Below are 12,798 nucleotides of genomic sequence, written 5' to 3' on the forward strand. Positions count from 1 at the left end.
AAAATAAAGAATCCTCATCTTACTGTATCTCCAGAAGCCATCACCAGCAGCTGATCCAAAATTGTTTAAACACGTGGACAACTGAGACTCCAGTCACCATTTTGGTGTTAGCACGGAGGGGACATGGCGTTGAATCAGCAGGCTACGCTGATGTGAGCTCCAGACTAATGGACGGTGACAGAGCCCATTGATCATATTTGTCATGAACAGTCAGCGCTTTCCCGCCTATTGCAACTCAGTCAGAGATGAACCGTATCCACACATTCCCGCGTTACTTTAATCCCTCATTTGAGTGCTGCACATTTGCATCGTGTGGCCTAGAAAAGAGGATACCTGTGCACGGCAACAAAAGAAAAAAAAAGTATAATGGCCACTAAAATACAACCCCAGGCAGCCCTGTGTCCTCTTTCCAGGATATTAGACCTGATGATCGGAATAACAAGCGCTTCACTGACCTTGGCACCGGCACCACTCTCTTCGTATTAGTTCCACACAGCACAGCTTTTATTGTGATCAGACATGCTCTGTGTAGGACTGCTTGAGTGCAATGAATATCAATTGGACATTTGCATCTCTCTGTGGATTTGCAGTGCTTGTAGATGCCTGTACTGCTAAACAGTCCTGTAGATGAACAGCGCACGCAGCTGTTATGAACAATGCCAGGCTGTTTATGTGTGTGTGTGTGTGTGTGTGTGTGTGTGTGTGTGTGTGTGTGTGTGTGTGTGTGTGTGTGCGTGCGTGTGTGTGTGTGTGTGTGTGTGTGTGTGTGCGTGCGGCCTCCAGAGAAAAGCAGTAAGACTTCGCTGGCACTTTTATGTAATTTAAAAAAAAAGGTTTGCATGATGCATGAGCAAATAGGTTACAGGTCTGAGATGAGCCTTTTGTTTTCTGACGCCAACAGTGGGAGTACCCCTCGAGTTTTGGGAACTGAAACATGCTTTGCTTTCCCTGCAGCGCTGGAACAAGGAGTTGAGATATTTGTGTGAAAGAACATGTTTGCATGCTTCCTCATTTTATCTTTAAGCTTTGCTTAAAGATATTTGCTTAAGAAAAATCCATGTATCCCTCAGGGCCAAACGTTATTGACGTGTTAAAGATCAGTGAGCGGTCAGATAGCAGTGAAGTGAGCGCCGTGGGAAAACCTAAAAATAGTACAGATCAAACTTTCCTGTAAATGGTGGATTTCCTATATTCAGTATACTCTATAGGAAAGCTGTAATTCTCAGGGGAAATGCATTGCTCTGAGTCATCCTCTGTTACATGATGATAACACTGTCCACATAAATTAATACTGTTAAGTTCAAATATGTTATATCAAATGTATTTAAGCTTTAATTTGAGGGTATGCACATCCAAATATGGGGAAACATTTAGAAATTACAACCATTTTTACATTCAATCTCTTTATTTTCAAGGACTGAAGTGTAATTGAACAATTAACATGATTATCAGTGAAATTGCAAAAAACAAAGGCAAACTGAACTTGCTGGAGTTACGTTCACCTCTCATCCAAGTGACTCTTGACTGGTGGGAGGCTTAGGCTTTTATTAGGAACATGTGTGGGTGCCGCCCACTGAGAAGTAGAAGTTATAAGGATGCAGAGCTTGACCTGTACAACTCGTCAAAGGATCCTGTTCCCTGGAGCTGCAGCTTGAGGTGTGTCTTCACCACAGGAGACTGGACCACCACCACGGCACTGTACTCTCTGTCCTCACTGAAACACATTCCATGCAGACATCTGATACTGAAGCATGCTCTGGTTAGTTTAAGCTAAATGCTTTTTCTTATTTGGTTTCTTACCTGGGAGTAAAGCTGACCTGAAGCCACTGGCTGCAGCTGGGGACATGGAGCTCTTTGGATCTGAGTAGCCCAAAATCTGGTGTAACTCTGAACACATGGGAGTCGCCTTCACCTGACTCTATATATAAAGAAAGTCACAATCATTTATAGGGGTGGCAAAAAAACAAAATATTTTAAATCATAGCTGAAGCTATGGGCCTCATTTTTGTAGACATCACAGAGAACTACAACACTGACGGTTCTGTGGTTACCTGTAAGTGATTTCCAGTACGTGTGGGCTCCATTGCTGCAGAGCTTGACTTCTCTGGCGTGTGTCTGACCAACGTAGCAGAACCCAAAGTCGATGGTGTCAGCGGACAGATGCAGTGTAGAAAGAACCAAATCGGCACAAAGAGGCACAGTCTGCACAGAAGAAAGGAGACTTTGTGAATATTTTATGTCCAAATTGCTTTACACTCAGATGAAGAGTCGTCTCTGACCTGCAGGCTGTTGTTGTTGTAGTGGATCAGGAGGTTTTGTTGGAACCGCAGCTTCTTCTGTCCTCTTGCACCGTGCATCAGCTTCACCCCAGGAGAGGCTTCCTCGTCTGTCTGGTCTACATGGTCCAGAAGCTGCAGGGAGCAGTTGAAGGCCACTTTCACCTAGAAAAAGGCATGAAAATAATAACAGAACATCTTTCCGATCAAAACCTGTTGTGACACTTTTCTATATCCATGCTTATCCTCATCTCACCCGCATGCAGTGTTGAGGTTTAAGCACTAGAGAGTGGCTGTCCCCAGTAGGAGGGTTGCTGGATCTGCTGCTATGCGCCGTAGGTTGCGGTTTGAGCACTAAAAAAGGAGGCTGAGTTCCCAGTTTGAAGTGCAGAGACATCTCTGATGTGTTCTTCAGCTGGAAAGTCCGTGTGATGTCAAACTCCCGCACTACTGGCTGTCGAAAAAAATAAAATAACTGACTGCTCAGAAATTCTGCACACCCTTGGGATCTATACCTCATGCAGTATGTCAGATCACTGGAGATAAGTGTTTTAGACTTCTCTGACCTACCTCCCCGTCCGACTCTGCCTTCAGTAAATCACCGACCGAGGCATGAAACTCCAGCACCCCGTCGTCTTCCTCCATCTGCACTAACAGCCTAAAGTCAAGATATGCAGTTTAATCAGACCACCTCTGAGCTCCTTTTGCCTAACCCTCAGCTCATTTCAATTTAAAAACATAACTTGGATGCATTAGGTGTCTGGGGGTCATAAATAGCACGATTTGCTATTAATTGTGTAATTGCTTACACTGCAGGCTTCACGGCTGCTTGTAGATCCATCCTGACAGGCTCTAAATCCAAACCCTGAGTCCTTTCAACTTTACCCGGGACAAAGGCAGCCAACTGTAACACAAACCAAAGAATACAGTAAAGGAATTTAGGCTGCATCAGAGTTATCTACTGTTTTCCTTTTCCAGGATATAATATCAAAACATGGCGTTTGATGTACTGGTCATGCTACCTTGGAGTCTAGGCTCATGAAACCCAGGGCAAAGCCTACACATGTGGACTTGCAAGCTGACCCAGACAGAATGAGAGGGGTGAAAGAGACATGGATAGTTCCACTGCTCTTTGCTGGAATCACCTTAGGATTTACACAACAGCAAGAAAGAAATCCACATCAAGCAGTAGATGTTTTTAAGTTGTAAAATACAACCATGTGGCTAAAATCTCATCAGCATACTATCTGTTGTGGTGTGATGCAGTAGGGGTAATCTGAGAGGTTGCCCATATGAGGTCTGATGTAGGCAGAGATTAGGTTTTTCTTCACAAGAGAAGGATAAGTTTTCTCTTCCTCCTCATGCCCATCCTCTGACATAAATTCCTCCTCTTCCCCATCCTGAAACCGACAGAAGAACACTGGGTTTGAGGCAGTGCAAGAGTTAAACTGAATCTTCCAGAAAACGAAGACTTGATGATTTTTATATATCTGTGTTGCTGTGGTTATTGTACTCACTGTCACGCTTTGGCGAGATGTGCTCGTTCGCTCAGAGGCTGCGGTGCGAGTCTTTCCCCACGCTGTTTGAATGCTTCCATCAGAAAGCCTTAACGCTCCACTCAGCACCTCATTGCCGGCAGCATCTTTAAGCGGGAACACGTCTCCGTACGCCACCACAAGATCCACCAGTTTACGGTCATTCTGATCTATGTTGTAGGTCTCCCAGTCCATACGAATGTCTGTCACAAAGCAAATAATTATATGATGTTATTAACCCCAGACAAATAAAAAGAGATCTTGTATGAAAGTAATTGTAGTAAATAAAAGGCCAATCATAAGTGGGACAGACTGTGCCAGGAATATGGCCAATATCTCAGAAATCAAGTTACACTTTATTTATAAAGCACCTCTCAAATAAGGTGCCAGACTAAAGCTATTGTTAGAACTGAAGGGTTCCTTCTTCCAGTACGTCTTTAATAAGCTTACAAATCTATTATAAAACCAGACGTTTTGCCGTGTTTTTATTCCTGTAATGAAAAGCGGTGCCTTCTGCTGCGACAGACAGGAAATATGACCTTACCGAACACGGTGGGATTGTTGATGCGAAGAGAACGAGACACTGTGTCACCTCCAGACACGTGAGTGCCAAACCTAATAAGGATGCAAAGGGAAACGTTAAATAAGATAAGAAAATGTAATTCCATCATCGAAACACGCAAATAAGAGTAGATTTAATTGGATAAATGGACTGAAGAACAGACCGTATGATTGGTCCTTGGTTCTGGTTATCTGCTCGAGGGCCAGTCATCTGGAAGTAGAGCGGACATCCTTTCACTGTCATCTGAATCGGTACAAGTGTAGGTTCGACTTCTCCTACCTGCAGCACAAAAACAGAGAGAGGTTGAAGAGGTTGAATTTGTCAGTGCTTGGCAAAGCAGAGAGGATGGATTGTCCAAAGCAGCCCTTACATCACATTATATAAAATAAATATCATACTTTGCATACGAGTTGATCTCTGTATTCCCCCCACATATCTGTGTAGGCAGTCACGTCCACAGTCTGAGTCTCAAATGGTCCCAATGTCCCTGTGTCTGGCAGGACAAAGAATGCTGCGCCTTTTCCATGACCCAGCAGGCTGCTAACAAACTCTGACAATGGACAAAGACATTAAGAAACAGTCACAACCAGAAGAGCACGCTTAACTTTAAAAGTATAGATTAAAAGGGAAAGCATACCCTCATGGGCTTTTTGTTCAACTTTCTTAGCTTGAACAGAGTGAAGCGGATTCTGGACATACGAGGACCTAGACGATGCAGCCAGTGTTACAGCTCTGTTGCAGTATAGGTATTCTTTGATGCATTATTCAGGTCAGTGAGCTAGCTCCTTACCTTTCCCCCGACTGGTTATTTGGCTTTGGGGCATGGCAGGTGAAGTACTCTGCCTTTAATGTAAAAGGGGCAGGGATAGCAGTTTCATTGGTTATCAGCAACTGCTTGGTGCTGGCTCGCTTCAAAGTGACATCTCCAAAGTCAAGTACCAGTGCTGAGGGGCTTTGGTCATCTTGGGGGGAACTGGAGAGAAAGAAAGGCAACCGTTTGAGTCTGTGAAACCGGCATACTTAACATGTATGCACCGAGTTAATGCAGATGGAGGGATTTTAAAAACATGGTTTTAAATCAAGGTAGCTACCAGACACTGGGCAGCGAGTAGGACACACTGATTTTCTTAGGTTTGGAACCAACAATCCCAACAACAAGGGGGGACTTCATCCCTTCAACCTCACAGAGAGCAACCACTTCAGTCAGTTCCAGCTAGAAAAAGAAACACAAAGGATGATGGATTATCACATATTAAACCTATAACCCAGCCCTAATCTTAAAACATGATAGGAATCAGTGACGCAAGATCAAAAGTAAACCCACTGCCCTTGACTTCAGTCTTTGATGTTACAAAATGTTACATCAGGTGAGTTAAAAACGGGTGCTTACATCTGTGTGTGGAGTAAAATTAACGGTGATGTCCATGCTGGCATTAGGTCCCAGAGTACCAGACGAGGGCTCAAAACTGGCCGTGCACCATGAAGCTTGTTTACCCTGGAGCTCGGCCTGTTGGGTGAAACAGATATGGCAAACGGGCAGACTGGATGATCCACATTGTTTCACCTTCTCCTTCCTTTTTAATACACTACTAAATCATGTTCTGAAAGAGTGACAGGTTCAAAGTAGTGCAGCGTACCGTCCAGCTGAAGTGTGACGGCAGCAGAGTCTGGTTGAAAAGGGTTACGGTGCCTGTGGTGGGAACGCCAACGTAAAGCTCAGAGAGGACCAGCTTGCAGTTTAGCAGACACACCTGAGGAGACTGCACATCTGCTTGTATCGACAGGTGGCTGTGAGGAAAATGAAAGCAGCGCTACAGGTTATCAACAGAGTGACACCTCTTTTCCGCTATATCACTGTCGTCACAGCTGGGGCCCATGGACTAAGTGACAGACCCTGAATCCCAGAAAAACGAAGAAGGAGACAACGCTTTAATGTGTGTCCTCACCATCCTGTTCCATTCTCTACAGTCAGCTCCAGCACTGTTTCAACCTGCTGGCAGGAATGCGGCCTAAAGAGCATGTCAACAGTGCCAGAAGCCAAGGGGGGCAGCACCCCTCTGCATGGCTCCACAAGGATCTAAGCACCAACACAGAGTACGGACAGAGTCATAGCATGTCAAATAATAAACTCCAACGTGCTACAAACACAAGTCTGTCTTTCATGTCTTGTTGTCACAGGTGTGTTGTGATAATAATCCACTCTACCTGTGTGTCTTTGGGGTCCTGCTGATTATCAAACCTTTCCTCCAGCATCCAGGAGGCTTCCAGCAGGGTGTTGTTGGTGAGTAGCAGGGTGGTCTGAGTCTGCTCCCCAAGCCTCATGAGTCCAAAATCCACAAAGGGAACACTTACAGTTACTACAGGACCCTATTCAACACCAGAGGCATAAAGAGATCTCAGCTTACAGACAAATAATACTCAAGAACGTCACAGCAGCAAATTATTAAGGTGAATTTTTATGATGTGGTTTGATCTTACTTTGAAGGAGACTTCTACTGGCAAAGTGACGGGCTCGTGGCAGTGTTGTACGAGGCAAACCAAACTGGTGACAAGCTTCTCTGGTTTCCCTCCAGTCACCACAAGATCAAAATCCAAACACTCGTTCTCCTCTGGATGCGCGATAGAAGTCAGAAGAATCGGTCAAACGGTTACATTTCAATGGTGTAAAATGTAACCTCACGTTTACATTTTACACAAACCTAAATGAATTTCACATTTACTGTGCGACACACCTATTCTGCCAGTAGATGGCTCCACTTCTATTGTGTGGTAGCTGGTGTTCACCCTTTCCCATTGAAACGAGATGAAAGTCTTGCTGTGGTTCCACATCTGATGCCAGACAGAAAACACCATTCATGACTGTGGCACGCAATGATTTGATAGAAATCTTTCAATCACAGTTAACAAAAGGACAAAGGGTCTCAAATGACCTTGAACTGCCTGCGAGTGGCCGTGTGAATAAAAATCTCTCCGGGGATTATGAGAGCGTAGGGCTCCAGCAGGATCTGGTACGGCTCCGTTGACCCCTTTACCTCTATCTCCGTGATGATAACACTGCTTACCTTGGAGCCAGCCTGCACAGGCTGAAGGACACTAGATCCCCACCCACACACACAAAAACACAATTCAGCACTCTGTTGGATTAAAACTATATAAGCCAGAGGAGGATCTGTTTGGTAAACACCACATGAGATGTCAGACTTCTGTCTGTCGGTGACAACCATGTGTTTTGATTTTTTTTTATATTTACAGAAAACATGTCTCTCTGTATACATGCTAATAACTTCACCTGGTGTCACTAGGAACTGGTGGTGGCAGCTCAGGGATGTCCCTCAGGACTAAGTGACAGACACTGTGATAATCCTTCACCTTAAGAAAACACATATTCTCAGTAGAAAGGGCAGTTTTAAAACATTGTAATAAACTCCTTATTCGTGTTTTCAGAGTCTTTTCTACCTCTTTAGGAGAGAAGGTCAACAGAAACTCTTGGTCCTGACAGGGAGCCAACAGGCCTGTTGCTGGGCTGACGTGAAAAATGTCATCAGACGCCAGGTGGAAGTGGACATGGGAAGATTCAAGAGTTTCCCCTGGAGCGTGCAGGTTTGGCTTCATGATCTGCCAGTGGAAAGGCAGCTCCAAGTGGCTTCAACCCGGAGACAAGGAGAAGACAAATGTTATGTGGTACTTAATGATTCCTGAAGAAAAACGTGCACTGAACAGGGTCAGGAAAAGAGAAGCTTCTGTGAGTTTTAGAGCCAATCAGCATTTAGGTTTTTCAAGTATGTGAATACTGCCAGCACTTGGACTTGAATCTCATTAGTTGAGTTAAAGAGTTGAGTCTGCCAACACAACATGTCATCCAATGACTTAAAAAGCACATTAATGATGTTTGTCCTTGTTTAGTACTTTGTCTTGTTATTCTTCATGGTGATGATATTTGAAGATGAGAAGCTTACACATTGTTTCTGATGACCAGCTTCTTCTGTTGAACAGAGTGAGGGTTACACGGGCTGAAGCGGACAAAGTGGTCTGCGGTGAGGTCGCGCACCTCTCCAACCACAAGAGGCTCCTCCTCCTCCTCCCCAGATATGGACACAAGCTCAAGTGCGAGCAGTTGGCCCTCACCTGGGACACACATCATTCAACCTTACATTAAAGGACAAATTAATCCATGATAGTGTAAAACTACTGACGACTCTTCTCCAAAGATTCACCTTCAATGGAAATGTCTTTCACCTGGCAGTTGTCACAGACAACAGTGAAGACCTGACAGCTCTTCTCTGCAGTGGTGGGAAAGAAAACCACCTGCCAACGCACACACACACACACACACATTTAAAACACACAAAGCATTTATGGGACTGGATTTCTAACCACACGATCAGCTGATTAAAAACGAAAAATAAAAAACTGGATTGTAACAGATTCCTCTGCTTTAAATAATATAAAATCTTACTGCTGATGTCAAATAAAACAAATATATGAAGTAAAGCAGCTACAGACCAACCATCCACAACATTGTCACTATTTAGTCATAATCACTGGTCAAGTGAATAACACATAAACAGACAAGTGGAATGACATGAGGGACTCTGACAAGCACCAGCTAAGGTGGTGGTACATATTAAAGTAACATCCACATGAATGCCAGGACTCCGGTTTCCAAAAAGACCTTTACACTGTAATAAGATCATCAATGTTATTCACTTCACCGGTTCGTGATTGGTGTATAACAGTCTAAATTTAAATATGTGTCTATAACTGACTCACCTCCACTACAGTGGCCTCTCCTGGCTGCAACACAAACAGGGAGGGACTGACCGCAAAGGGTTGCTGCTCAGAAAAACATGTTCTGGTCACAGACTAAAAAAAGAAAGAGACAAATGAAGCACATGACTGTGACTGATTCGTTTTTTTCATGATAAAGTCACAGTTACTATATTTGTGATCATTCCAGATACAGGTGATGTGTCAAAGACATTTTTACCCTAAGATTTGAGGCTGGCCACTGGTTCTTGGGGATGATGCAAAAGGTCCCGCTGCTGAGACCCACATTTTGGCACAGGAACTCAACCAACTTAACTCCACCAATCAGACAGTAACCACAGTCCAGAACTCTTGGTACTGAATAACAATTAGGAGGAAGCACGTCAACAGTGCATGGTCAAAAAGTACACTGATGTGGAAAACAACGACAAGTACGTTTGGTGGATTATAATGAGACTTACAGGTGAGTACAGGAGGCGGTCGCCATGCCTCAATGGGCACCACAAGCACGTGCTCAGCTTGAGTCTCAACCACTATAAAATCCTTGTAGTTGGCTAAAGAGTCCGGAGCAAAACGCAGCACATACTTACAGCTCAACCCGGGGGCAACAATGCCACCGTCACTAGGGAATCTCCCTGTCAAAACATACCAGAGTCTTAAGTTAATGCTATATAAATCTAGATTCAAATGGGTGCAATTATTTTTCCGACAGCAGGTGGTGCTAATAATCACAAACAGAACAGCTGTAGCAAACAAGAAAAATCTAAAAAACCCACATCGCATTCCAGAGATGCCTGACTTCATTTGACTGAACTTTCCATCATTCCTTTGGAGTACAGTCACTGACATTGCGCACGCTAGATGATTTCAACACATCATTGGGCGTAAGGATGCTTGCTCTGTAACACAATTATGAAACTAAAAGAAGCTCACCCAGACCAATAGAGAAGTACGGAGTAGTAGGAGGGATGACTCTGACATGGCGGCTTGAAGAAGTCACATTTTTCAGCTCCAGTGTAGTCTGAATCAGGACAGGAAATGTTACTGTCATCTTTCTTCACATTTCTTTCTTCTGGGCCCTGTCTGGTTCTAATTGTTCTGAAGGAATCGCAAAAACACACCTCATAGACATGTCCCACGCTGTAGTCGGTAAAAACCACCAGCGAAGGGTTTGCTAGGAAGACTGGGGCAGGCTCATCATCAGTGGGGCTTTCAAGGAGAAAGAGCACAAACACAACAACATCTGAGTAGTCTGCGAGTTCAGTATAAAACAGCCTTACAGGAAGTAAAGCAAAATATGAGTCAGCCTGTAATTATTATTGCATACTTGGCTCTCAGATCACAAGATGTGTAGTTCCGGATGTCTGTCTCCTATATGTATTTTAGAAGTCTAAACTGTAGAAGATCTGGGACGTAATTTTCTCAGATGAAAAGAGAAATTATTCAGAGAATTATTGATGTGGTGAGAAAAATGGCCTAAATAGCCTCAGAAGCAAAAGTCTGATATGTACACAGCCTGGGAGAGGTACTGTATGTGAAATCACAAAACATTTAGAGGATCAACTTACATGTCCATGCTTTGGCACAAAGGCTATGCAGATGTTTGCACTGGACACTCCTGTTTGCTGCTGGTATGAAAGACGGATTGTCTGTCCTAAGCTTATCATATTTCACAGACAATTTTTTATGTGTGACCCACTACATTAATACCCTGCCTTTATCATATTTGCTATTCTACGGCATATTAATAAGCATTTGCTAGGAAACTATTAATAAAGCCTTTTTATTCTCAAGTCACTGTGTTACTTTTGCTCCTCGCTGCCTTTCCTCTCATACCCTGTCTTCCCTTTGGTTCTGGGCCGTATGAGGGACGTGCCACCCCGCTGTGCACTCGGAGGAAGGAAGCGTCGGTTGCGTAGGAAGCTGTGTCGATCTTTCAGCTTCTGAAGTTTCTCCAGCGCCTCGGCTCGATCCTTGGCGCTTGGCTCATCTTTCCACTTTGGTCTCGGTCTGGCCTGGCTTGGCTTCTGAGACACATGGAAGGTAACTGATGAACGGCAATAACGATTTTTATATTGTGTTTATAGTGCAGTGATGTAATCAAGCCTCCCTCCTCCACGCTTCCCATCTGTCAGTTCCCAAAAAACAGAGGAACACATTTTAATCATGTTCTTTTTATGTCCTGTTTGGACAGATGAATAGTTTTTTCCATTGTTTATGAACTCTTTTTATTGTGCTCATTAATATTTTAGATTGTAATTGACTCTACAGATTCATTAATATAGTGTCTCCTCTTCTAGTAGCACAAAAGAAATTATATTTTCTTGCAGTGTTTGTAATAGCAGCACCTAAAGTATCACTCTAAATAGCTGTTATCAGCATAACGTATGAGGCTCCCATCCTCCTCACCTCGCTGGTAGTTTTTTTCTGCTGCGGCGTATCTGAGCTGGATTCAAAGGTCAGGCTGCAATCTAACTCATTCATTTCTAAGACGGTTCTTTCTGGGCTGGGAATCAGCGTATAACCATCATCCTGAGGCTCCCGGGACACATGCATGGCATAGCTGATGGTGGGTTTGGCCGGATTTGATTTAACTGTCACACATGACAAGTAAAAAGGTTAAGTGGAATATTCAGTCACAACACACTTGTCGTTTATAATTTATGGTGAGAATAAAAGAGGTTCGTGTACCTGGTGCTGGTGCTCGTACTTGTGGTTTTTGTGTGGGTAAGTAGTCCTGGGGAGAGATCAGGTTGTTCTTTTGGAGAAGATCTCCATCGACACAGGTGGAAAAGGCTTCTTCGACTGAAAATATACACAAGAAATGATATCTAACAGAGTAATACACATACCCGGTGCAGTGTTTTTAAAGTAAATAAACAGCAGTAGACAGTTACAGCTCACTTAAAAAAGCATTAGTATAAGATATAATCTCACCTGTAAAGAGGCTCTGGTGCTCAGGAACATCTCCGATCTTCTCCCTGATTTTCTCATAGGCCTGGTTTTCTATGGCTGCAGCCCAATCTCTGGCCTGAATGATGTGACTCTCCAGCATGTCTGCCTCTTTCATACGCTTGTCATATTCACCGTGAGCCTAAATAATTGCAAAGGTTAACACAATGCTGATATATTATTTTTTTTTGTCTGACAGCATAGTGTTCGCATTGTCACTGACAGTGTCTGTTTACCTGCTGAAGCTCTGCAACATATCTGTCATGGTAGCTGCTTCGTCTATTCTTTGTCTTGACGAGATTAGACAAAGTGTCTTTTCCAATGATGTCCTTTGAGTAACGGTCCTTGAAAATGCTCGCCAATACGTGAGAAATTTCCTGACATTGAAAGCATAAATAGCAGCTTATAGTGGAAGTTATGTTATTGATATTTTCTGGATATTTTCAAAGGTATACCTGTGATTTTCCCGACGCGGGCCTGTGGCTGTTCACAGACGGGTCAAACCCGTAACTATGTCTCGTCTCTTGGTCCTCCATCATAGTTTAGAGAGGCTATAGCCTTTAGCAACCGTCGTGTAGCTAATGCTAACTTAGCTATTTGCTAAAAGCTAGTTATGAGTTAGCGGGGAAAACTTTTAAACGCACAATTTATGAACAACTAAAGTTATAAAAAGTGACAGACATGCAGCGTTAGGAAGCGTCATTCA

General features: G+C 43.6%; 1 protein-coding gene across 1 annotated transcript; it reads right to left on the reverse strand.

Annotated features, from left to right (window-relative positions):
- Nucleotides 1-1,347: 1,347 nt before the first annotated feature.
- dlec1 (DLEC1 cilia and flagella associated protein) lies at nt 1,348-12,749 on the reverse strand. Its single transcript, XM_084566720.1, has 38 exons — nt 12,548-12,749; nt 12,329-12,469; nt 12,078-12,234; nt 11,832-11,945; nt 11,550-11,734; nt 10,947-11,155; nt 10,262-10,349; nt 10,074-10,161; nt 9,602-9,775; nt 9,361-9,497; nt 9,144-9,236; nt 8,588-8,678; nt 8,330-8,498; nt 7,830-8,016; nt 7,663-7,742; nt 7,304-7,466; nt 7,106-7,202; nt 6,852-6,982; nt 6,579-6,740; nt 6,320-6,450; nt 6,011-6,161; nt 5,764-5,880; nt 5,465-5,586; nt 5,164-5,346; nt 5,011-5,078; nt 4,772-4,923; nt 4,537-4,652; nt 4,356-4,426; nt 3,794-4,014; nt 3,521-3,676; nt 3,299-3,421; nt 3,086-3,180; nt 2,847-2,934; nt 2,533-2,730; nt 2,280-2,441; nt 2,052-2,202; nt 1,801-1,918; nt 1,348-1,714 (listed from the first exon to the last, which is right to left on the reverse strand). Exons 1-38 carry the CDS (start codon nt 12,629-12,631, stop codon nt 1,588-1,590), a joined length of 5,100 nt encoding a protein of 1,699 aa, XP_084422846.1. The 5' UTR covers nt 12,632-12,749; the 3' UTR covers nt 1,348-1,587.
- Between the last annotated feature and the right edge of the window lie 49 nt (nt 12,750-12,798).

Source organism: Chelon labrosus (genome assembly GCF_963514085.1).
Source record: "Chelon labrosus genome assembly, chromosome: 18".
Lineage (NCBI taxonomy): Eukaryota > Metazoa > Chordata > Actinopteri > Mugiliformes > Mugilidae > Chelon > Chelon labrosus.

What these genes read in the sequence shown, in the direction of transcription:
- dlec1 (XM_084566720.1), bottom strand. Translation starts at nt 12,631, where the DNA reads ATGATGGAGGACCAAGAGACGAGACATAGTTACGGGTTTGACCCGTCT. An exon ending in AGAAAAAAACTACCAGCGAG is followed by an intron (nt 11,156 to 11,549) that starts GTGAGGAGGATG and finishes AAGCCAAGCCAG; the next exon opens with GCCAGACCGAGACCAAAGTG. An exon ending in AGGCAGAGTCGGACGGGGAG is followed by an intron (nt 2,731 to 2,846) that starts GTAGGTCAGAGA and finishes TTTTTTCGACAG; the next exon opens with CCAGTAGTGCGGGAGTTTGA.